The sequence below is a fragment of the Ranitomeya imitator genome, chromosome 2, assembly GCF_032444005.1.
Source record: "Ranitomeya imitator isolate aRanImi1 chromosome 2, aRanImi1.pri, whole genome shotgun sequence".
NCBI classification, from domain to species: Eukaryota; Metazoa; Chordata; class Amphibia; order Anura; family Dendrobatidae; genus Ranitomeya; species Ranitomeya imitator.
In genome coordinates this window covers 510603219-510630173 of record NC_091283.1, presented here as the reverse complement: position 1 = coordinate 510630173, position 26955 = coordinate 510603219, and the positions used below count along the sequence as shown (strand labels likewise).

General features: G+C 44.3%; 1 protein-coding gene across 1 annotated transcript in view; it reads right to left on the bottom strand.

Annotated features, from left to right (window-relative positions):
• The window catches only part of FBXO47 (F-box protein 47), a 421223-nt gene extending 394479 nt beyond the window's left edge, over nt 1–26744 (bottom strand). The window contains exon 1 of the mRNA XM_069751683.1: nt 26548–26744. Within this exon, the coding sequence (XP_069607784.1) occupies nt 26548–26725 (178 nt within the window). The 5' untranslated portion in view covers nt 26726–26744. The remainder of the gene's footprint in view (nt 1–26547) is intronic.
• Between the last annotated feature and the right edge of the window lie 211 nt (nt 26745–26955).

Here is a 26955-nt window from a genome sequence, read left to right as displayed (position 1 = left end):
CATTTAAAAAAAAATTTTTAATAATTGTATAAATATAAATAAAAATAATACAAAATAATAAAAAAAATCAATATTTATTCCATCCATATGAAACAAATGTTTTAAACAATAAAAGTACACACATTTAGTATCGCCGAATCTGTAACAACCCGACCTATAAAACGGTCCCACTAGTTAACCCCTTTAGTGAACACCATTTAAAAATTTATAGTCCCATCAGACGATGCCTGCACACACACAAACCGACCCAACAGCCCTGCACAGACCCCCGGCAGCCCACAAAGACCCCCGGCAGCCTGCACAGACCCCCGACAGCCCCGCACAGACCCCGCCCGCACACATACACGCACAGTCTCCGCCCACACTCCACCTACACACTTCCCCCCTCCTGATCTGCAGCGTTTCACCTGCAGCTAAACAGCAGATCTTTTTTACATCTGTGGTTTTGCTGCGGATGTGCCCGACACAATGCAAGTCAATGGTGCAGAAACGCTGCAGATACGCACAAAGAATTGACATGCTGTGGAAAAAAAACAATGCTGCGTTTCCGCGTGTTTTTTTCCGCAGCATGTGCACAGCGGATTTGGTTTTCCACAGGTTTACATGGTACTGTAAACCGCATGGGAAACTGCTGCAGATTTGCAGCATCATAAACGCTGCGGATCCGCGGTAAAAACTGCAACGTGTGAACATGGCCATACAACGACAAAGCTGCTGGTATTTTAGTTTAAATTCAGCTTCGGAAGATGATGACCTTGTTTTTTTTTCACTTCTTGCTATTTCTTGACAATAAACAGATAAAAGCAAGAATAATATTTATTTCCTGCACCTTTCTCTGTATATCAAATTTTTTGCTATATACCATACTGGGCACTCCCAAAAGTGCTATGATGTGCCACATGCCAAACTTTTTGCTCAAGACTTCCAATTGTCTATTTGCCATACCAGCACTGTTAGTTCTGCCTGATATTGACATTTTGCATGTTCTTTAAGCAAAGTGGAATGTTACAGAGCTAAGCGGTTTTAATAATCCTTTTTTCTATTTCATCTGTATTTAATAAACTGAGCCATGAACCAGATTATTGGCTTAATTTATTCTTAACATTTTAGAGAAGCATGAATAATGTTTGGACAAATACTCTGTAGCATAAGAATCTATTACTCCACCGCTGATCAGACTGTTAACTAGAGATGTGCGAATTTGATCTGGTCAGGGCTTATTCGGCAAGCTATAGCGCTTACCAAATAAGCTGCAGAGGGAATCTGTATCTGGGTACAGGGAGCGCTCCGCAGCTGCATGTGTCACGGCTGTGTGACAGTCATGACACATGCATGAAGACCCTGTTTGTTGATACAACGCGACCTATAAAACTGTCCCAACCCCTTTAGTGAATATCATTAAAAAAAAGAGGCAAAAAACTATGCTTTATCAACATACCACCGGAATAAAATACAATCAAAAAGCAAAATGTAAATAAATGTTATCTCTGAAAATGTCACCTTGTCCCGCAAAAATCAAGCTGCCATACAGCTACATCAGCGGAAAAATAAAAAAGTTATAGCTCTCAGAATAAAGCGATGCAAAAAGTTATTTTTTTCTAAAAATAGTTTTTATCGTGTAAATATTTTATCATGTAAAAGCGCCAAAACATAAAAACATAATATAACTGTGGTAATCAGACTGACCGAAGAATAAACCTGTCTTATGACTTTTAATCACACGTGGAACGTCATAAAAAAAAACTATTCCTGAATTGCTGGTTTTTATTCATTCTGCCTCCCAAAAATTGGAATATAAAGCAACCAAAAAATGTCATGTGGCCAAAAATGGTACCAATAAAATACCAACTCGTCCTGCAAAAAACAAGCCCTTGCATGACTGTCAGGCAAAATATGGAAAAATTATAGCTTTCAAAATAGGGTGGTGCAAAAACTAGTTTTTGGGGAAAAAAAGTGTTTTTTAGTGTTTGACAGCATGAAAACATAAAAACCCAATATAAATCTGGTATCTCTGTAATCGCACTGACCTGAAGAATAAAGTTGTCTAATCATTTATACTACACAAGAAACGGCATAAAAAATGAAAAAAATAATTCTTTACCTGCTTTTGATTTGTTTATTCTGCCTCCCAAAGATCGCAGTAAAGCTCGGCTCATGTTTATCCTGCGCTCTACGCTGAGCACTTACACTGGGGTTTCCATGTAAATCTCTGAAATATGTGATTCAGACAGAACACCAGGCGGAATGTTCGCTATGATGAGGCAGATGGAGGCACTGTGGACGCCGCCGTCTGGCCTATGATCCAGAGGTGTCCGTCTTTTTAGGCGTGCATAAAAGTGCTATCGGCCACAGTTTTGTGCAGTTCTGGAAAAAGGACAATGCTGAACAGAGGCCAGAAGGAGTCCAGAATAACTCTGCTGTCTCATTATAGAAAGTGGCTTATTTGGGAGTTTCATCTGAATCACATCATTTGGAGATTTAGATGGAAACCCTGATGTAAGTGCTCAGCGTAGAGAGCCAGATAAATGTGACTCCAAAAGTTATGTAAAATGTTCCCAATAAAAGCTTCAACTCACTTCACAAAAAAAAGTCCTCATTTAGGTCAGTCATCAGAAATATAGGGGGCTTCAACGTTACTTGTAGTGCAAAGGCTCTGGAAAAGCGAAATTCCTCCTTGTCCCCAAAACAAATTCAGCAAATTCTGCGCTCCTAAATCCAAGTGCCCCCTTCCTTTCTGAACACCACAGTGTGACTAAAAAACAGTTAGCATACACATGTTTGGCATTTCTCTAGTAATGCGAGCCTGCCTAATATACAGGTGCATGAGCTGAGTACAATGTACGGGCACTACAACGTACTGGTCACCACAACATACTGGTCATTACAACACATACTGGTCACTTCAGCATACTTGTCACTACAACAGCAGTTTGCAATTTTCTCTTATCAACATCCACTGCTGCTTGCTTCTGGAAAACTCCCATGGCGTCAAAATCGTCACTACACCTGTGGAGTATAATTTCCAAAATGGGGTCACTTGAGGTGGGATTCTGCTCTTCTAGCACTTAGGGGCTCTGAATATGGACTCCGCATATTAACCCCTTTACCCCCAAGGGTTGTTTGAACGTTAATGACCGGGCCAATTTTTACAATTCTGACCACTATCCCATTATGACATTATAACTCTGGAACGTTTCAACGGATCTTGGCGATTCTGACATTGTTTTCTCGTGACATATTGTACTTCATGATAGTGGTAAAATTTCTTCGATATAACTTGTGTTTATTTGTGAAAAAAAAACGGAAATTTGGCGAAAATTTTGCAATTTTCCAACTTTGAATTTTTATGCCCTTAAATCACAGAGATATGTCATGTAAAATAATTAATAAGTAACATTTCCCACATGTCTACTTTACATCAGCACAATTTTGGAGCCAAAATTTTTTTTTGTTAGGGAGCTATAAGGGTTAAAAGCTGACCAGCAATTTCTCATTTTTACAACACCAATATTTTTTAGGGACCACATCACATTTGAAGTCATTTTGAGGGGTCTATATGATAGAAAATAATCAAGTGTGACACCATTCTAAAAACTGCCCCCCTCAAGGTGCTCAAAACCACATTCAAGAAGTCTATTAACCCTTCAGGTGTTTTCCAGGAATTTTTGGAATGTTTTAAAAAAAATTAACATTTAACTTTTTTTTTTCACAAAAAATTTACTTCAGCTCCAATTTGTTTTATTTTCCCATGAGTAACAGAAGAAATTGGACCCCAAAAGTTGTTGTGCCATTTGTTCCGAGTATGCAGATACCCCACATGTGGGGGTAAACCACTGTTTGGGCGCATAGCAGAGCTCGGAAGGGAAGGAGCGCCGTTTGACTTTTCAATGCAAAATTGACCTGAATTGAGATGGGACACCATGTTACGTTTGGAGAGCCCCTGATGGGCCTAAACATTGAAACTCCCCACAAGTGACACCATTTTGGAAAGTAGACCCCCTACGGAACTTATCTAGATGTGTGGTGAGCATTTTAACCCACCAAGTGCTTCACAGAAGTTTATAATACTGAGCCGTAAAAATAAAAAATCATAATTTTTCACAAATCTGATCTTTTCGCAGCAAATTTTTTATTTTCCCAAGGGTAAGAGAAGAAATTGGACCCCAAAAGTTGTTGTGCCATTTGTTCTCAGTACGCCGATACCCCACATGTGGGGGTAAACCACTGTTTGGGCGCATGGCAGAGCTCGGAAGGGAAGGAGCGCCATTTGACTTTTCAATGCAAAATTGACTGGAATTGAGATGGGACACCATGTCACGTTTGGAGAGCCCCTGATGGGCCTAAACATTGAAACCCCCCAGAAGTGACACCATTTTGGAAAGTGGACCCCCTAAGGAACTTATCTAGATGTGTTTTGACAGCATTGAACCCCCAAGTGTTTCACTACAGTTTATAATGTAGAACCTTGAAAATAAAATTATTTTTTTCACAAAAATTATTTTTTAGCCCCCAGTTTTGTATTTTCCCAAGGGTAACAGGAAAAATTCGATCCCAAGAGTTGTTATCCAATTTGTCCTGAGTACACTGATACTCCATATGGGGGGGGGGGCGGGAACCACCGTTTGGGCGCATGGCAGAGCTCGGAAGGGAAGGAGCACCATTTGGAATGCAGACTTAGATGGATTGGTCTGCAGGCGTCACTTTGCATTTGCAGAGCCCCTGATGCACCTAAACAGTAGAAACCCCCCAGAAGTGACACCATTTTGGAAACTAGACCCCCAAAGGAACTCATCTAGATATGTTGTGAGAGCTTTGAACCCCCAAGTGTTTCACTACAGTTTATAACGCAGAGTCGTGAAAATAAAAATTAATTTTTCTCCCATAAAAATGTTTTTTTTAGACCCCCCACATTTTTATTTTCCCAAGGGTAACAAGAGAATTTGGACCCCAATAGTTGTTGTGCAATTTGTCCTGAGTATGCTGATACCCCATATGTTGGGGTAAACCCCTGTTTGGGCGCACGGGAGAGCTCGGAAGGGAAGGACCACTGTTTTACTTTTTCAACGCAGAATTGGCTGGAATTGGGATCGGACGCCATATCGCGATTGGAGAGCCCTGATGTGCCTAAACAGTGGAAACCCCCAATTCTAACTGAAACCCTAACCCCAACACACCCTTAACCCTAATCCCAACCATAACCCTAACCACACCCCTAACCCTGCCCCACCCCTAACCATAATCCCAACCGCAAATGTAACCCTAACCCTAACTTTAGCCCCAACCTTAACTTTAGCCCCAACCCTAACCCTAACTTTAGCCCCAACCCTAGCTCTAACTTTAGCCCCAACCCTAACTTTAGCCCCAACCCTAACCCTAGCCCTAGCACTAACCCTAATGGGAAAATGGAAATAAATACATTTTTTAAAAATTTTTATGTTTCCCTAACTAAGGGGGTGATGAAGGGGGGGGTTTGATTTACTTTTATAGCGGGTTTTCTAGCGGATTTTTAGGATTGGCAGCCGTCACACACTAAAAGACGCTTTTCATTGCAAAAAATATTTTTTGCGTTACCACATTTTGAGACCTATAATTTTTCCATATTTTGGTCCACAGAGTAATGTGAGGTCTTGTTTTTTGCGGGACGAGTTGACGTTTTTATTGGTAACATTTTCGGGCACGTGACATTTTTTGATCGCTTTTTATTCTGATTTTTGTGAGGCAGAATGACCAAAAACCAGCTATTCATGAATTTCTTTTTTGGGGGGGCGTGGGGGAGGGGGGCGTTTATACCGTTCCGCGTTTGGTAAAATGGATAAAGCAGTTTTATTCTTCGGGTTAGTACGATTACAGCGATACCTCATTTATATCATTTTTTTATGTTTTAGTGCTTTTTATACGATAAAAACTATTTTATAGAAAAAATAATTATTTTTGCATCGCTTTATTCTGAGGACTATAATTTTTTTTTTTTTCGCTGATGACGCTGTATGGCGGCTTGTTTTTTGCAGGACAAGATGACGTTTTCAGCGGTACCATGGTTATTTATATCCGTCTTTTTGATCGCGTGTTATTCCACTTTTTGTTCGGCGGTATGATAATAAAGCGTTGTTTTTTTCCTCGGTTTTTTTTTTACGGTGTTCACTGAAGGGGTTAACTATTGGGACAGTTTTATAGGTCGGGTCGTTACGGACGCGGCGATACTAAATATGTGTACTTTTGTTTTTTTTATTTAGATAAAGAAATGTATTTATGGGAACTATATATATATGTGTGTGTGTGTGTGTGTGTGTGTGTGTGTGTGTGTGTGTGTGTGTGTGTGTGTGTGTGTGTGTGTGTGTGTGTGTGTGTATATATATATATATATATATATATATATATATATATATATATATATATATATATATAGATAGAAAAAAAATATTTTATATTTCTTTATTTAGGAATTTTTTTTGTATTTTTTTTTACACATCTAAAAAAAATGTTTTTGAACTTTTTTACTTTGTCCCAGGGGGGACATCACTGTATAGTGACAGATCGCTAATCTGACACTTTGCAGAGCACTGTGTCAGATCAGCGATCTGGCGTGCCCTGCTGCTTAATTACCAGAGCCTGCTCTGGACCCGGAAGTACTCCCTGCAGGACCCGGAAGTAGCCCCGCAGCCATTTTGGATCCGAGGCCTGCAGGGAGGAGACGCTCGGTACAAGGTGAGCACATCGCCTTGTACCGAACGTCTCAGGGAAGCCCGCAGGGAGCCCTCTCCCTGTGCGATGCTTCCCTATACCGCCGGCACACTGCGATCATGTTTGATCGCGGTGTGCCAGGGGTTAACTAACTGCGGCAAGGAAAACTAAAGGTACCGTCACACTGGACGATATCGCTAGCGATCCGTGACGTTGCAGCGTCCTGGCTAGCGATATCGTCCAGTGTGACAGGCAGCAGCGATCAGGCCCCTGCTGTGATATCGCTGGTCGGGGCAGAAAGCCCAGCACTTTGTTTCGTCGCTGGATCTCCCGCTGACATCGCTGAATCGGCGTGTGTGACGCCGATTCAGCGATGTCTTTGCTGGTAACCAGGGTAAACATCGGGTTACTAAGCGCAGGGCCGCGCTTAGTAACCCGATGTTTACCCTGGTTACCATCGTTAAAGTTAAAAAAACAACCACTACATACTTACCTACCGCTGTCTGTCCCCGGCGCTGTGCTTCTCTGCTCTGGCTGTGAGCGCCGGGCAGCCGGAAAGCAGAGCAGTGACGTCACCGCTGTGCTTTCCGGCCGCTGTGCTTACACAGGGCATAGAAGCAGAGCGGCGGGGACAGACAGCAGTAGGTAAGTATGTAGTGGTTGTTTTTTTTACTTTAACGATGGTAACCAGGGTAAACATCGGGTTACTAAGCGCGGCCCTGCGCTTAGTAACCCGATGTTTACCCTGGTTACCGGCATCGTTGGTCGCTGGAGAGCTGTCTGTGTGACAGCTCTCCAGCGACCAAACAGCGACGCTGCAGCGATCCGGATCCTTGTCGGTATCGCTGCAGCGTCGCTTAGTGTGACGGTACCTTAAATCTCCAAGCAGTCGCAAATAGTCGGAGACCACCAGAGTGTGCTCGGGATAACCCGAGCAACGAGTATACTCGCTCATTACTAATAGTGAGCAATTTGATCCCACAAGTACAACACAGAATTTGCTAACATTAGGTCGTCATATTGAAAAATTCATTTTTTTTTCACAAAAATTTTGTTTTAGACCCAAATTTCTCACTTTAAGCAGAGATTACACCAAAAAGTGGACCCCGCAGTTTGTTACCCACTTTCCTACGAGCGCAGTGGTACCCCATATGTAGTCAAAAAGTTCTGTTTGGACAAACGGCAGGGCTTGGACAGGAAGGGGCACAATGTGATAAATTTGGCTTTATTTAAAATAGATTGTCATATTTGCAGAGCCTATGTGGTTCAAGAGCAATAGAAATCACCCATGAATGTATTTTTTGTAAATTATATCGTCTAATCTATTTATCTAGGAAGGTAGTGAGTAGTTTGATACCATCATTTTTTATGCAGCTGATGCAACACAAGTTTGAACATTTACAATTTATTTCACTGTCTCTTTTATGATTCTTTTTTGTACGTTCTGAGGAACACACCTCAAATTTTATTGCAGTAGTTTTTATGTATTCAGAAATATATCCAATATGGCACCAATGTGAGTACTGGACACACAGCTTTGCCTATAATAATAGATAGCACATTATTTGGTATTTAAGGTAAAATTGAACAAATTCCAGGACCCATTCAAAGCTTACAGAGACACTGAGTAAACAAGGAAATTCTTCCAGGAATTATTACTCACAGAGGGAGGAAGGCTCCTAAAAACACATTGGAGCAGGAAGAATAAACTGTATTGTAATGAAGTGCAAAATGTGGAGGGAAATGCATTCAACTATGTGGCAAAGCTGAGTTTGTTCCAAAAATGAAAGGACACAAGCAGGGCTAGAATTACAGAGACTTTAGCTCCTTCAATCCCTGAATGAGAGACGAATGTGCCAATAGACGTAGTACATCATAGCAAGCTCCTGCCCGCCAAGGTAGGAACCACTATATGCATAAAACAACCAAATTCCCTTCAGAATCCGTAAAGTATTTTCTGGTACCAGAGGTTTGGCAAGAACCATACAGTAAAGGTACCTTCACACTGAGCGACTTAAAGATATCGCTAGCGATCCGTGATGTTGCAGCGTCCTGGATAGCGATATCGTTGTGTTTGACACGCAGCAGCGATCTGGATCCTGCTGTGACATCGTTGGTCGGAGCAGAAAAGCCAGAACTTTATTTCGTCGCTGGATCTCCCGCAGACATCGCTGAATCGGCGTGTGTGACGCCGATTCAGCGATGTCTTCACTGGTAACCAGGGTAAACATCAGGGCCGCGCTTAGTAACCCGATGTTTACCCTGGTTACCATTGTAAATGTAAAAAAACCCAAACAGTACATACTTACATTCCGGTGTCTGTCCCCCGGCCTCAGCTTCCCGCACTGACTGTGAGCGCTGGCTGGCCGTAAAGCACAGCGGTGACGTCACCGCTCTGCTTTATGGCCGGCTGGCGCTCACAGTCAGTGCAGGAAGCTGAGGCCGGGGGACAGACACCGGAATGTAAGTATGTACTGTTTTTGTTTTTTTTTTACATTTACAATGGTAACCAGGGTAAACATCGGGTTACTAAGCGCGGCCCTGCGCTTAGTAACCCGATGTTTACCCTGGTTACCAGGGGACTTCGGCATCGTTGGTCGCTGGAGAGCTGTCTGTGTGACAGCTCTCCAGCGACCACACAGCGATGAAACAGCGACGCTGCAGTGATCGGCATCGTTGCCTATATCGCTGCAGCGTCGCTTAATGTGACGGTAGCTTAACCCCTTTCTGACATCAGACGTACTATCCCGTCAAGGTGGGGTGGGCCCCTATGACCACGGACGGGATAGTACGTCCAGCGCGATCGGCGGCGCTCACGGGGGAAGCGCAGCCGATCGCGGCCGGGTGTCAGCTGCCTATCGCAGCTGACAACCGGCACTATGTGCCAGGAGCGGTCACGGACCGCCCCCGGCACATTAACCCCTGGCACACCGCGATCAAAGATGATCGCGATGTGCCGGCGGTGCAGGGAAGCATCGCGCAGGGAGGGGGCTCCCTGCGGGCTTCCCTGAGCCCCCCACAGCAACGCAATGTGATCGCGTTGCTGCGAGGGTCTTACCTCCCTCCCTGCCTGCTCCAGACCCGGATCCAAGATGGCCGCGGATCCGGGTCCTGCAGGGAGGGAGGTGGCTTCACAGAGCCTGCTCAGAGCAGGCACTGTGAAGCAGCCTGCACTGCTATCAGATCGGTGATCTGACAGAGTGCTGTGCAAACTGTCAGATCATCGATCTGTGATGTTCCCCCCTGGGACAAAGTAGAAAAGTTAAAAAAAAATTTTCCAAATGTGTAAAAAAAAATAAAAAAAAATATTCTTAAATAATGAAAAAAAAATAAAAAATTATTCCCATAAATACAATTCTTTATCTAAATAAATAAAAAAAAAAACAATAAAAGTACATATATTTAGTATCGTTGCGTCCGTAACGGCCCGACCTATAAAACTGGCCCACTAGTTAACCCCTTCAGTAAACACCGTAAGAAAAAAAAAAAACGAGGCAAAAAACAACGCTTTATTATCATACCGCCGAACAAAAAGTGGAATAACACGCGATCAAAAGGACAGATATAAATAACCATGGTACCGCTGAAAGCGTCATCTTGTCCCGCAAAAACGAGCCGCCATACAGCATCATCAGCAAAAAAATAAAAAAGTTATAGTCCTGAGAATAAAGCGATGCCAAATAATTATTTTTTCTATAAAATAGTTTTTATCGTATAAAAGCGCCAAAACATAAAAAAATGATATAAATGAGGTGTCGCTGTAATCGTACTGACCCGAAGAATAAAACTGCTTTATCAATTTTACCAAACGCGGAACGGTATAAACTCCTCCCCCAAAAGAAATTCATGAATAGCTGGTTTTTGGTCATTCTGCCTCACAAAAATCGGAATAAAAAGCAATCAAAAAATGTCACGTGCCCGAAAATGTTACCAATAAAAACGTCAACTCGTCCCGCAAAAAAAAAAGACCTCACATGACTCTGTGGACCAAAATATGGAAAAATTATAGCTCTCAAAATGTGGTAACGCAAAAAATATTTTTTGCAATAAAAAGCGTCTTTCAGTGTGTGACGGCTGCCAATCATAAAAATCCGCTAAAAAACCCACTATAAAAGTAAATCAAACCCCCCTTCATCACCCCCTTAGTTAGGGAAAAATTAAAAAAATGTATTTATTTCCATTTTCCCATTAGGGCTAGGGCTAGGGTTAGGGCTAGGGTTAGGGTTAGGGCTAGGGTTAGGGCTAGGGTTAGGGCTACAGTTTGGGTTGGGGCTAAAGTTACAGTTAGGGTTTAGATTACATTTACAGTTGGGAATAGGCTTGGGATTAGGGTTAGGGGTGTGTCAGGGTTAGAGGTGTGGTTAGGGTTACTGTTGGAATTAGGGTTAGGGGAGTGTTTGGATTAGGGTTTCAGTTATAATTGGGGGGTTTCCACTGTTTAGGCACATCAGGGGCTCTCCAAAATCCAAAAAAAATGGTGTTGTAAAAATGAGAAATTGCTGGTCAACATTTCACCCTTATAACTCCCTAACAAAAAAAAATTTTGGTTCCAAAATTGTGCTGATGTAAAGTAGACATGTGGGAAATGTTACTTATTAAGTATTTTGTGTGACATATCTCTGTGATTTAATTGCATAAGAATTCAAAGTTGGAAAATTGTGAAATTTTCATAATTTTCGCCAAATTTCCGTTTTTTTTTCACAAATAAACGCAGGTACTATCAAAGAATTTTTACCATTGTCATGAAGTACAATATGTCACGAGAAAACAATGTCAGATTCACTGGGATCCGTTGAAGCGTTCCAGAGTTATAACCTCATAAAGGGAGAGTGGTCAGAATTGTAAAAATTGGCCCGGTCATTAACGTGCAAACCACCCTTGGGGGTAAAGGGGTTAAAGCCCATATTGTATAAATATCCCCATTATTAGTGATCCTCCAATAAAATGATCATGCCCGTATCACCAACATAAATATATAAGCAATATACGGTAAATGGAAACAAAAGTTTTGTGTAGCAAGACATAGTTGTAAAAACAGTCAAAGTTAGGTAAATGGTCAAAAATGTTTGTGCGTAATCAAATACTAGAATCATTTTTTTTAGATTACCTGACTTTTGAATAACATTTTCTGGGGTCTACACTGTGGGGTATACAGATGTGTGTATGTGGACGAGAATTTGTAATTGGAGGAGGGGGTTTGAGGACGTAGAAATGATTTTTGACGCTTTTTCGTTTCTGACAAAGCAGCAATTGGACGTAGTGTATCTCTCTTCTCTCCCAGAACAACTGCAAGGACAGAAGAGAGAGGCACAGCCCAAGTGCTGCCATATTTACAAATATTGGAGCTTTCGATCACTGTGATAGGGTCTATCACAGTAATCAAAAGCCAGCAACCAATGAGAAAATTCTCGGTTGCCGGGTGCAGGCAGGCAGATCTTGGCGGGCGCACTGCGTATGTGCCTGCCATTTTCTTTCTGCAGAAGAAAGCAGGGGAACCGGGAGATCACTGATCCGCTACCTATATCACCGTGGGGGGGTTGGGGGCCCCATTTCTCTCCTCACTGATATGTCAGATCATATCAGAGGAGAGAAAAAAGGATTTTAAATACGATTTTTTTTTTAATGCGATCGCCGTTACTTAGTGAATAACAGCAATCACGATAAAAACTGTGTTCGAATAACGGTGACAAAATACATACCATGAGATACGGCCTTCCCAAAACCCTGTCTGATGACAAATGCACACTAAGCAGGATGCAGCAGGCCTCCACTGATGAAGGCTAGGGGCGGCACAGGTGCAAACTACTTGATAAAAACAGCCACCCCAACCAAACATTGCAGGGGTTGGCTGCCTAGCAGAAAAAATGCACATTGATATGACTCACATAGGACGCCAGTCACACTGATAAGTGTAGTGCACAGTGTCTGTATGCAACCTATTGATGACGCCCCTTGTATTAACAGGCAGGCTGCCCAGCACTAAAAAAATGCAGCACACAGTGACAGACGCCCCAGAAAAACCTAGCCAGCATTTTTTCTGCTAGGCAGCCAACCCCTGCAATGTTTGGTTGGGGTGGCTGTTTTTATCAAGTAGTTTGCACCTGTGCCGCCCCTAGCCTTTATCAGTGGAGGCCTGCTGCATCCTGCTTAGTGTGCATTTGTCATCAGACAGGGTTTTGGGAAGGCCGTATCTCATGGTATGTATTTTTTCTGAATTTTTTCGAATAACGGTGACTGCAAAAAAATATATAATGATATAATCTAGCATACCAGAGGAGAGAGAAATGGGGTCCCCTGAGATCCCCCTGGTACCTTCGGCATCCCCCGATCCTTAAGGCTCTGTCCCCCGGCGTCTTCTTCCGGTAAGAAAATGGCAGGCGCATGCGCAGTGTGCCCGCCGATATCTGCCAGACGGCACCTGGCAACGATAGGAGATTTTTCCTATTGGCTAATTTAAAGCACTCTGATAGGCCCTATTAAAGTGATCAAAATAAAAAAAAATATATTATTTTGCATTTTTCCATTTATCATCCCTGTACTAAACTTACGCTCATCATTTTTTCCTGCCCATGATTGGTGGCCGTTGCTGTACGCATGCGCTGTCTGTGTCCCATTGTTTGTGCGTCCCGGGTCCCTGTTACCTTGGTGGCCCTTTGCTGCCGGTTCCAGGCATTGGGTACCGCACACCCCTGGGTCCACCTGATGACGCATGCTCCGCTCTGCTTCTGCTCCCTCATCGACAGTTAGTATACGTTTTCCTCCGATGATTTGGGGCCGTCGCTGTGCGCATGCGCCGCTCGTGTCCCTCTTGTTGCGCGTCCTGCGTCTCCGCTGCCATGGCAACCTTTTCTTGCCGGGTCGCGTGACACGGGCTCCGCGCACTTCCGGGTCTTTCGGGTGACGCATGCGCCGTCCTAGCGTCTGCCTCTCTCATCGGCGGTATGTTCCTCCACATATATATAGACCCCCGGTTCCTCCTGTACGCCACCCCCTGACGAAGGACACAGTCCGAAACGCGCGTCGGGGTGCACTGTACCTGGAGGATCGGACACTTAGTTGGTAGAGGTATTTATCTATTTTGGCCGCATTGTATTCTCTGCACTTAGCAGTTTTTGTGACCCTGGGCTCACCCTTCACTATTCTTACACGTTGTGTGTATATTTATGTTTGATTACTTAGGAGCCCTTTTCAACCTCTGCTCACACTAGTTTGGATTATTTTCTCCTGCACTTTCATTGCACCTTATTGCCATTGTGCACACATTATACTTATAGTGTTTTTAATAATCTACACGTTTTTACTTATTACACTTTTTTAAATTGTTCATGTAGCCCTCACTTGGCTTGCTGAGTGCCCCTTTTTTTACGGCCATTTTATGACATCTACATATATAACAATTTTTACCTGTATTGCCATCTATAAACAGAGTATATATATATATATATATATATATATATATATATATATATATATATATATATATATATATATATATATATATATCTATCCTTTATTTCTATTATAATAATATTTTTTTAATAATTTTTTTTTTACATACACCCAGTCCTCTCTGTGTCCGTTACAGTATTTGCTATTTTTTGCAGCTGTTCATTTTTTTATATACATTCTGTCCTCCAGTTACAGGCACACTTTTGTGATTGCCTATTGTTGCCCTGTATATATATATATATATATATATATATATATATAATTATATATTAAATGTAATAAAGGCATTTTATTATACCGTACCTTTCCTTGTTTTTACTACTTTTAATTTGGGTATTAAATATACACTCATACAAGTTTTTATCATATAAATTGATCTCCATACTTCAGGTTCTTCGTTTTACTATTTTTCGGTTAGGGTTAGGGTTGGGGCTAGGGTTAGGGTTGGGTTAGAGCTAGGGTTAGGGTTGGGCTAAGGTTAGGGCTACAGTTAGGGTTGGGGCTAGAGTTAGGGTTGGGCTAGGGTTAGGATTGGGGCTAGGTTTAGGGTTGGGGCTAGAGTTATGGTTGGGATTAGGGTTGTTTTGGTGTTAGGGTTGTGGTGTTGGGGTTAGGGTGGTGTTGGGGTTAGGGTTGTGGATAGTGTTATGGTTAGGATTAGGGGTGTGTTGGGGTTAGGGCTATGTTGGGGTTAGAATTGGTGGGTTTCCACTGTTTAGGTACATCAGGGGGTCTCCAAATGCGACATGGCACCTGCCATTGATTCCAGCCAATTTTGCGTTAAAAAAGTCAAACAATGCTCCCTCCCTTCTGAGCCCTGCCATGCGCCCAAACAGTGGTTTTCCCCCACATACGTGGTTCTCGTGAAGCACCTGAAGGGTAATAAACTTCTTGAATGTGGTTTTGTGCACCTTGAGGGGTGCAGTTTTTAGAATGGTGTCACTTTTGGGTATTTTCTGTTGTATTGACCCCCCAAACTCACTTCAAATCTGAGGTGGCCCCTAAAAAAAATGGTTTTGTAAATTTTGTTGGAAAAATGAGAAATCGCTGATCAACTTTTAACCCTTCTAACAAAAAAAAAATTTGGTTCCAAAATTGTGCTGATGTAAGGTTGACATGTGGGAAAGGCTATTCATTAATTATTTTGTGTGACATGACTCTGATTTAAGGGTACAAAAATAGGGATTTTTGTGTAGTCACCATAAAATCCTTTTCTCCAAGCCAATCATTGGGGGACACAGACCATGGGTGTTATGCTGCTGCTACCAGGAGGCTGACACTAAGTAATACAAAGAAAGTTAGCTCCTCCTCCGCAGTATACACCCTCATGCTGGCTCCCAGAGAACCAGTTCGGTGCAAAAGCAGTAGGAGATCAATAACATATGAGAGTATAACATGTCAAATTACAGAACAAGCACAAAGCCATTAACAGGGTGGGTGTTGTGTCCCCCAATGATTGGCTCAGAGAAAAGGATTTTACGGAGTACACAAAAATCCTATTTCTCCATCGCCTCATTGAGGGACACAGACCATGTGATGTCCCAAATCAGTCCCTGGGTGGGGACAACATGATAGATCAGGCCCTGCGTAACCGCTGCCTAAAAATGCACTACAGCGGCCTGAAGAGTCCGCCTGCCAAGACTCACATCTGCGGAAGTCTGGATGTGAATATCATAGAGCTTCAAGATAGTGTGCAGACTGGACGAAACCACAGCCTTGCAGGCCTACTGTGCCGATGCCAGGTGCCTAATGGCCGAAGAATCCTCTATCGACCACGTGGAGTGTGCCCTGATCCCCACTGGGATAGGCTGACCTCTGACGCGGAAAGACTCCTGGATGGTGGAACAAATCCATCTGGCGATCATAGTCGTTAAAGCGGCTAAACCCTTCCTGTGACCATCAGGAAGCCCGAATAAAGCGTTCTACCTTCGGAATGATGTCGTCCTTGATACGTACCTTCTGAGAGCTCTTACTTCGACCACAGTATGGAGAACCTGTTCCACTTTGTGGACTGGTGCAGAACAAGACGAGGGAAGAACGATGTCCTCATAACAGTGGAAGTACGATACCACCCCAAGGGACGGGAACTGCCTGAGGACAACCTTGCCTTGATGGAAATAAGGAAAGGAGTATGAAATGACAGAGCAGTTATCTCCGAAAAGTCGCCTGAATGATGTGACTGCAGAGAAAAAAGGTGACCTTCCATGACCGTAAAGTCAGTCCGGATCAAAAGGAGTCTCCTGTAAGACCCCCAGGACCAATGAAGGTCCGAAAGATCTAGCGGTATGCGATAGGGAAGTACCACATGAAAAACTCCCCATGTGAATGTCCTTACTTGCAGTTTTGTTGCAATAAGACCGATCAGCCCAAAATCTGGACTTTCAGCAAAGTGAGCGCCAGACCTGAATGCAGATTGATTTCAAGGAAAAAAGGGGGTGGCATCTGTGATTCCTGCCCTAAGCAAAATGCGTACTGAGGCGGGTTTACAGCACTAGTCGCTCACAACTTATTGTGAGAGTCCCACCGGGGTCAGAACTCGAGTACTTTGGCATTCAGTCTGGGTGCCATCAGATCTATATTGGCGTTCCCCAGCGAAGGCAGATTTGTTGGAAGACTTCTGGATGAAGTTCCCACTCGCCTAATGCGAGACCCTGACGGCTGAGGAAGCCTGTCACCCAGTTTTCTACTCCTGGAATATGCCCTGCCAAGATCATCAGAATTCGAATGGGGTGACCTGCCAGCAGACAATCGAACTTTTGTAGGGCTAGCCATAATGCTCGGATCTCCAGAACATTGATCGGGAGCCTGGATTCCTGAGTTGACTGGTGGCCTTGAGCAGTGTGGTGAAGACTGGCATCAGTAGATACTATTAACCATTGAACCGGGAGAAAGTATCTCCTCTAATTGATGGAGGAGCTCAAAGTCCACTATCTGAGAGACTGTTTGACCCACAGAGACAAGTGGAGAGAAGGGGACAGCATCCATTGCCATCCCCATTTTTCCCGGAACCCTCATAGCAACTCACAAGGAAGAGGAGACAAGGGACAAAGCTCCCTGTTGGAGGACCAAGGCCTTGTCTCGAGGGAGAAACACCAACCCTCAGGAGGTGTCCAGTACCATCCTCAAAAACGGATATCTGCTGGTCTGGAAATGGGGAAGACTTACTTAGGCTTATCAGCCAGCCCAGGCGAGACAGGATATAGCAAGTAATACAGACGGACTCAGCGAAGTCCTGGAAGTACGGTCCCTTGACTAGAAAGTTGTCCAGATAGGACAGGACAACAAGGCTCCGAGAGTGCAAGATGGACATGACAGCCGCCATGACCCTTGTGAACCCTGTTGGAGCGGTAGCAAGGCCGAAGGGCGAAGCTGTGAACTGAAAATGCTGTTCGCAAATGGCGAAGCACAGAAATTTTTGGTGAGGGAAAAAAAAAAATCGGAATGTGGAGGTAAGCATCCCAAATGATGATGGATGTTAGAAACTCCACCCTTTTCTATTGAGGTAATAACCGAACGGAGGAATTCCATCCGAAAAAGGCAGACCCCGATAAACTTGTTAGAAATTTGAGGTCCAGGATCGGTCTTACTTTTCCGTCCTTTCTTGGGACCCAGATCCCTTAAATCTATACTGTCTTGGACAACCCTTCCACTGCTGATTAGGTCCATAGGAAACGTGCGATCCTTTGTTCCTGCGTGGGGAACCCCCTGATTGGAAAGAAGTAGTAGTCGAGCCTGGATTGGTTCCAACTTCTCGGGGAATAACTGACCACTCTAGTAAGGGAGTGATGTCAGAGACCTTTTTTTTCTTTTTCTTTGGACACAGCGTCCGCTTCCCATTCTCTGAGCCATGATGCCCTTTTGATTATGATGGTATTTGCTGACAGCGCCACGCAACTAGTGACATCCAAAGAGGCGTGGACTATATAGTCTCCCACTCAAGAGGTTTAATTGGCTAGCTGTAGTGTCTCCGCGAGCAGGTTACGATTTTCAGTCAGGATACTGGTGTGTCTACTACAGGAGATTTGGCCCAATCTTCCCTCAGATCTCTCTCTTTTTTTTTTTTTACACTTATCCGGAGAAGTTTCCAGGTGTTAGAATGTGCAGCTGTATCCAGCACATCAGGATAAACCATCTCTCGCTGTCGCTGCAGTCTTTAGATGGTGCAGAGTTAAGCTGATGAACCCTCGATCCACCATCGGTGGAGAGGGACTGTCTGCCTCCTTGCATCATCCGCTAAACAGTGGTGATGCAGTGGGGGCTACGCGGATGCCAAAAGTGGGGAGCCTCTTTACATCCACAAAGTTTAAGCCCCTGTGTGGACAGGGCTAGCTGTCTGGCTATGGCCTGGCTGCAGAAGAGGATACATGGAGGTGACACTTCATGTGCTCGTCTGTTGATGTGGTGGTGTGGGGAGATTGGTGCCTTTAAGGGACCTGTCGCCCCTAAAAATCCACTCCAGCATGGCATCCCACGTCACAGGAGAGGATACACGGAGGCGACACTCCGCGTACTCGCTTGTTGTTGGTTTGGGGAGATCTAAACCTTGAAAGGATCCGTCACCCAATCATCTGATGAAAAAGATGAAAAATGAAAAGGATTGAAATGAAAAAGGATTTTTGGTCTGAAAACCAGACCCGGCATGGCATCCCATGTTGCGGGGAAAGATACATGGAGACGACACTGTCATGCTCACCTGTTGGCTGAAAAAGGATACCGCGCTGGCTTCCCGAGTGAATCGCTTATCCGGACGCTCCTGGTCAAAAGGAGTTTAGACATTTTGGAGGGAGTTTAGTCATTTTGAAGGACACTGCGAGATCCGGAGCAGAATCGGGTCCTCGTCAACCTACAGAGGTTGGTTGACGGCCTCAATAAGTGAATCCACCGCTTCCTGGAAAACTGGCAAGACCAGATCCAGTAAACTACCGAATAATACTGAAAATCATGTTCGCTACACACCTCTGGTGAGAGAGAGTGAGAAGCGGTGCTCGCAGATGCCAAGGCACTTGATAGCTTGGTAGACGCACTACAGATCCATTTTCTAGATGCCTGCACATTTCTCGACTGCTTGCGGCCCCTGATAGCTGACGGCTCCCTTGTAAGGGGAGGATCCATCTACCTCAGTCATGAGAGTTGCCCAAATTACAGAGGGACGCTTCAGCCAGAGAAGTCATGAATTGCGACAGTGATGAAGCCCACTTAGGAGACCTAAGTACACTGGGCTCGGTGATGGTGGAGGGCTCCTGGACGTATTAGTGGTCGCAGGCCGCATTTGCGTACCCTGCAAGGAATGCTAGATACCAGCTCAGGTCTAAGACAGCGCAGCTCTGCAAAGGCCGAAGCCGGGGACTGAATTTTTCGGCACCAGCCGGCACCGACGCAGTAAAGGGCCAATACGCGCCCCCCGCTGCCAGGATGGGCCCCCTTATCCAGCGCCACCAGCATGAGGAAAGGAGAATGATGGGAGCGGTCTTAAGCACCAGGCGCCAGGGAACAGCCAAACAGTACTACTGCTTCCCAGGCGCTGGTATGTGTCACACTGATGACACACGGATGTCATCCGGGTGTCATCAGTGTGCACGTGTGCAGGGACATTTTGCCGCCAGTGCTGCTGTTAAAAACAGACATGTCAGCGTATCTTGCCCACAGAAACACAGTCCGTGGGGAAACACATTGACATGTGCACAGACCCATTCAAGTGAATGGGTCTACGTGTGTAAGTGTAATTCGGTACATGTGAAAACAAGTGGACAAACTGACTTGTGAAAGAGCCCTTAAGCAGAATACAATAGAACACACTTAAGGTATGTGTGTGCAGCGCCCCAGGGTCCTGGTCATTGCAGTAATATCATTCTCCTCTAGGGGGAGTGATGTTACGTTTGGTGGCAAAGAAGGACAACTGCATCCAGGTATCACAAACATGCAACACATTTCACACTCCAGGCCACCAGGGGGAGCTTTGCTCCTATTTATTAGGTCACTTCCCACACTTAGGTAAAACTGGTGACCTGTAGGAAAAGTTAATTAGTTGCTGGCTGAGATTCGATCAGGTAGTTGGTCCCTGGCAGGGGTGGGATCCTGTCAGAGATCGAGGAAGAAGGACACGGAGCTGTGCATGCCCTGAGAGCTGCAGCTTCTAGAAAGAGACACTGAAGGAGAACTGTATTGCAGAGAGGGTGAAAGAAGTCGTAGCAAAGGAGTGGATACCAGAAGGGGATCAGCCCTACACAGGCTGCCTCCTTCTGAGGACCAGGATCCCGGTAGCCGGAACACCAAGGGAAGTATTTCGCTGTGTTACGGGACACGCCGGCGCATGCGCACTAATGCTTTTCGGCTTTGCCCGCAGTTGGGCAAAGCATACTGCGCGTGCGCAAGGCAAGATTGCCTTGCGCACGCGTGAGCTACGGAGGAAACCTACTGAAATTCAAGAAAATATTGAGGCCAGCGGGAAAGGAAGGGGTGAATGAAAGAAGAGGAAACATCTCCCATCGGACCGGACACAGGGCATTTACATAGCCCGCCAAATTCAGGTGAAAGAGTCCCTTGAAGTCTTCAGTAAAGGTAAAGAGACTGCAACCTTGTGTCCTCGTTCTTCACTGCGCCTCTCACCATACCACCATCTACACACCGGGAAGCCCTGGGGATACACTTCACCTGTGGGAAGGTATACCATCTAGCTGCCATAACATCACCCCAGCGGACCCCTTAAAGCAGCGTCGGTCATCCTGACTGAATACCACAGGTGGTGTCACGAACATTTCCCCTTTAAAGACCTTTCCCTTTAAAACGGACGTCCCAGGGCCACGGATCGGGTCAGCCACCGTGACATCCCCCCTGTGAACCGAAGGACCCGGTACCGAGTACCCGCTGCCCTTGGGGGCGCTCCATGTGCACAGTGTATTTTAGATGCCGGCACACCCATGTCATTTTTGATGTACTGTAGAAAGCCGCCTGAAGAATGGACCTGTCACTTCTTTTGGCTGATTAATTATCACTACTTTCGAAGTGTGGAGCGGTTAAAAGAGTGGCAAAAAAAGAACATCTGCACAGTAAGTCGTTTTGACACAACTGTACACATGTTCATTCATTCTGACATATTTACGGTAAGTGTTTTTTGCACGCATATTCCAGCCTGAATCCTACAGAAAAATATGTTGTGTGCAGATATATGTATTTCATTTGGTTCAATAACTCTTGAATAAGCATGCCTATTTTTATCTTTATCTTTGATAAGCTACCTAAATAGCAAGGAAATTGCCAGTTTTAGATTGTGGTTGGAAAAATTGCCTGCAAGAAACAAAAAAAAATTTGATTTATAGGAAGCAGTACTTCAGTTCCAAAAACTTGGCTATCATTTGTTTAGGTCAGATAAAAGTAACTTAACCTGAAAACGTTTTCAGATTGTTGTTTTTTATCTAAAGGGGAGCTTCAATTTAATATTGGATATAGCAATGAACAATCATTATTGATATTGGTATGTGTAACGAGGTGAATCTTTCAAATAACTCAGCACAAATCTCAAGATAAGGCTTGGCTAGACAAGAAGATGGCAAATGCACCCCATGCCCTATTTTTATCCAGACATTTAAAAAGAAAACAGGCTTAGGGTATGTGCACACGTTGCGGATTCTCTGCGGATCCGCAGCGTTTTTTGCAGTGCAGAAACGCTGCAGATCCGCAATTAATTTACAGTACAATGTAAATCAATGAGAAAAAAAAATGCTGTGCACACTTTGCGGAAAATCTGCTGCGGTTTAAAAGAAGTAGAATGTCACTTCTTTTTTGTGAATCTGCAGCGTTTTTGTACCCATTCCATTATAGAAAACCGCAGGGGTAAAAAACGCAGCAAATCCGCAAGAAAACCACAGCAAAAACGCACAAAAACCGCTGCGGAACCGCACAAAAAATGCGACAAATCCGCAGGTGCGTTTTCTGCCAGGAGAGGCAGAATCCACACCAGAAATTCCTAAGGGTACGTGTCCACGTTCAGGAAGGCCGGCGGTTTTGACGGAACGGCAAACTCGCTCCGCCCCTTTCTGGAGACGCGATGATGCCGGATGTGTTCATTGCACACATCCGGAATCATCGCACCCCACACATAGGGCCCCGTGTTATACCTTGCAGCGGCGCAGCGTCGCCGCAAGGTAAACGGACATGCTGCGATCTAAAAAGACGTGCCGCATGTCCGGAATCGCAGGGCCGCCGGATGCGTGTTACCACGCATAGTGGAGACGGGATTTCATGAAATCCCCTCCACTATGCTGTAACATCTGGACGCTGCGTGTTTGACGCTGCGTCTCTATGCAGCGTTAAACACGCAGCGTTTCCTGAACGTGGAAACATACCATTAGCCTAATCCGCAACGTGTGCACATAGCCTTAAATTACTTTCACTGCTGCTAACATCATATTTCCAGAGCAATTCTTGCTGTGAAGCTGATGATAAGCATTTAATGTGTGCAAATAGAAATTAGGCAGAAATGTACATGACGCTGCAGGTCTTCATAGCAGCAAGAATGAAGACCCTCCCCCCCCACCCGGTAAAGCGTAACCGTCATTTTAATTTTTATTTCATAAATCAATAGTGTACATTAATGTAAGAAACTGTTTAATATATCTTATCAGAGAAATCTGCTTCTTTCTCCACCAGCATTGATGTAAGAAACTGTTTAATATATCTTATCAGAGAAATTTGCTTCTTTCTCCACCGGCATTGATTATTGATTTTCAAAATTCTCAATTCCTGGCTAAAACCTGTATTCAGTGAAGACAGATTGTTACATTACTGAGATAGAACCTTATCAGCAACTGCCATGTGCAATGTAAAGGGGAAGGGCTAGAGGCAGAACTCCTCCCTTTCCCTTCAATATAAAATCTATTCAGTAGCAACTGCCATCTCCTATCTCAGTAATTATTAACAATCCCGCTTCACTGAATACAGATTTACTCAGGAATTGAGACATTTGAAAATCAATGAGCAGTCCAGGAAAACACTCCTTCTTCGGCCGTGCCTGCTGCCGGGACCACCCCCGCTCATACTTACCCGCTGCGGCGCGCTCCTCCTGCAGGCGCGCGTCCTCTTCTTCATTCTTCTCCGTTTCCTGGTCCTCGTTGGGTGCGCGTGCGCGCCGCCCACTCCAGCACTTCCTCTTTCTGATTTACAGGCGCTCTGTATCTCCTCTCTGTGATCCTGAAAGACCGTGACCCGGAAGTCCTTCAGCACTCCATGTATTTAAGGCGATTCCTTCCTCTGCTCCTTGCCAGTCTGTCATTTGTGCTTCTGTGACTCAGGTCCACCTTTGTCTTTGCACTGCCTGTTCTGAGTCTCCGCTCTGTTCCGCCAGTTCAGCTTCTCTGCCTTTCCCAGGCTTCCTTGTCCAGTCCAGCCTTCCCAGTGTCCGCTCCGTACTCTGTTAGTCTGGTGTCTCAGTCCTGTCCTGCTTCCTTTGTGTCTTCCCCTTCCCAGTGCTCCTTTGGTCTCGCCTGTACTCAGCTCTTACTAAACTGTACTTCATCTTACCCCGCTCTGTCCGTCCTACGCCCAGCTTCTCTATTTTGTACCTCCTACTACCTGTCTCCGGGTTCCTGCTTCTGTGGCAATAGTCTCCCTTGGGTCTGCACCTAACGCTCCCTGTATAGGGGGTGGTCTACCTGGTCAGCTCACCCTTGGGAGGTTCGTTGTCGTGGATCTGCAGGTCCACTCCAGGTGTTCCAAAAGATCTCACACCTATGTTCTTACATGTTACTTTTTATCCACTTACTGCAGTTTGCGTCCATTTATCGTATTAAGTACATTATGGCGTGTGGCCGCCTCCTTGGGCTGTGCACCTAATATTCTGTTCCCCCAGATATAATTACTATCCAGCTGTTCGGTTTGCAAGTCTTAAGGTACCTTCACACATAACGAGTTCGTTAACGATATTGTTGCAACGTTACGCTTTTTGTGACGTAGCAATGATCCCGCTAACGATCTCGTTATGTGTGACAGCGACCAACGATCAGGCCCCTGCTGGGAGATCGTTGATCGTTGGGGAATGATCAGGACCTTTTTTTGGTTAGTAACCCGATGTTTACCCTGGTTACCCGGGGACTTCGGCATCGTTGAAGACAGTTTCAACGATGCCGAAGTCGTTCCCCGGATCGTTGGTCGCTGGAGAGAGCTGTCTGTGTGACAGCTCCCCATCGACCACACAACGACTTACCAACGATCACGGCCAGGTCGTATCGCTGGTCGTGATCGTTGGTAAGTCGTTTAGTGTAACGGTACCTTTAGAAAATTAGTTCTGCATTTTTTTGTTACCTGCTAAATCTATTATCTTGCTAAGCTGCCATCTGCTGGTATTTACCACTCTTGTTTGTTCCAATTAAGTTAGTTCAAACTGGGCGTGGCTCCTCATGGCAGTTGGTGGGTCACTTGCTCTAGGCAGCCATTTTATAGCCCCAGTTGTTGTGAGACAGAGACCACTTGTGCTGGGCTTGCAAAGTTATCAATTTCTGACCATCAGAAATCAATATCATCGGCTACAGAGAAAGTTACAGCATTGTGCAGACAAGTATTATTTCTGTATCCGGTTTCAATAAACCAAGTCTTTAATTGTACACACACTGTGGTTCTAAATTTGAGTCTATGGATGCTTGAGTTTGCACTCGTTCTGTCTGCTCCTCATTTTGGATACGGAGGTAGGAACATCTCACAGCATCCATCTTATCAGTCAGCTGTACCTCTATTCGCCTTATGTGGAGACAGAACACCTAATATCCGCTTTCCATAGGCAGATGTTAAACACAGCCAGGCACAAGTCCGACTCTGCACCAGTCTATTTTGAGGCCTGCTGGTGCATAGCGATGTACTAGAGATAGGGACCATCCTTACGCTTTGTAGAGGTGGGATCGCTTTTATGCTTTTTTACATCAATAATTGTCAACTAAGTAGCTTATTTCTTTTACATTTTTTACTTACTTCACAATTTCTACACATAAGGGACGAAATATCAAAGGTTTTTTGCCAAAATTTTGACAGAAAAAGCGTTGAAAAGTCACAATTTATTTGTGCCAAAAGCTGAAACTTCTGGCATATTCACGCCATTCTCACCCCAGCTCCAACAAAGTGGACGGACTTGGGGCAGACAGACCCCCACTCATCAAAGTGGCAGTGTTTGATATGCCACAAATCTTAAGGTACCGTCACACATAATGATATCGTTAACGATATCGTTGCTTTTTGTGATGTAGCAACGATATCATTAACAAAATCGTTATGCGTGACAGCGACCAACGATCCGGCCCCTGCTGGGAGATCGTTGGTCGCTGGGGAATGATCAGGACTTTATTTTGGTCGCTGATCTCCCGCTGACATCGCTGAATTGGCGTGTGTGACGCCGATCCAGCGATGTCTTCACTGGTAACCAGGGTAAACATCGGGTTACTAAGCGCAGGGCCGCGCTTAGTAACCCGATGTTTACCCTGGTTACCATTGTAAATGTAAAAAAAAAAAAACACTACATACTTACATTCCGGTGTCTGGTCACGTCCCTCGCCTTCAGCTTCCCGCACTGACTGTGAGCGCCGGCCGGCCGTGAAGCAGAGCACAGCGGAGACGTCACCGCTCTGCTTTACGGCCGGCGCTCACAGTCAGTGCGGGAAGCTGAAGGCGAGGGACGTGACCAGACACCGGAAAGTAAGTATGTAGTGTTTTTTTTTTTTTTACATTTACAATGGTAACCAGGGTAAACATCGGGTTACTAAGCGCGGCCCTGTGCTTAGTAACCCGATGTTTACCCTGGTTACCCGGGGACTTCGGCATCGTTGGTCACTGGAGAGCTGTCTGTGTGACAGCTCTCCAGCGACCAAACAGCGACGCTGCAGCGATCGACATCGTTGTCTATATCGCTGCAGCGTCGCTTAATGTGACGGTACCTTTACTCCAGCAGAGTCTGATTCATTAAGAGGTGTGTTGGAGAATTGGAGGTCTTGAGGAATCACCCAATTGTTTACTTTCTAGGTTATATTTGTCTGTTAGTGACCAGAGTGTATATGTGTACCTACATATTACACTTATAGTAACAGGTGTGCTAGCCCTTGTATTTGATAGAATCTTATTACTAGCGACTGCAATCTCATATCTCAGTAATGTAAAAATCTGTCTTCAATTAAAACAGATTTCACCGTGAATTGGGAATACTGAAAAGAAAGATCAGTCCAAGAGAAGAAGGAAGCAGATTTCTCTGAAAAGATATAATATAATGTTGCTTATTTTCACATGTACTATTAATTTACGGTAAGTAAAAATTAAAATGACGGTTACTCTTTAATAAAAAAAAAAAAATCACAGAGACCCCAGACAATATTTTTGAAATTCAGATGCAAGAAATAGTATAACTAAACATTAAATATTACATTTTTGTATCAGTATATTAGTCACCTGATAGATACTGTAATAACATGTGAAAAATCTCTATAGGCAAGACTCTGAAATGACCCGAAGTTGATGCATCTGCAGTATCTGTGCCCTCAAATATGGGCACTGCAAGGCGTCGGTTACTTCTTTTAAACTTCGGGTTAGGAATGGCAGTAAAAGAGCCGATGGAGGAGACTGCCATTGGTACTAGTCCTAACAAAATGATTCTGAAAAACATATAAACACATCTGGTTAGCACAAGAACTTTTGCGTAATTTTTCTTTCCATTAACATTTTCTATTTGTTACATACATGTCAATGTAATGCAACACAAATAATGCAAATATTTATTACAACCTTTGAAAATTTATACCTTAGTACTTTTTATAAAATTATCAATGGCAAAGCCTTTCATAATTGAAATATTGATGG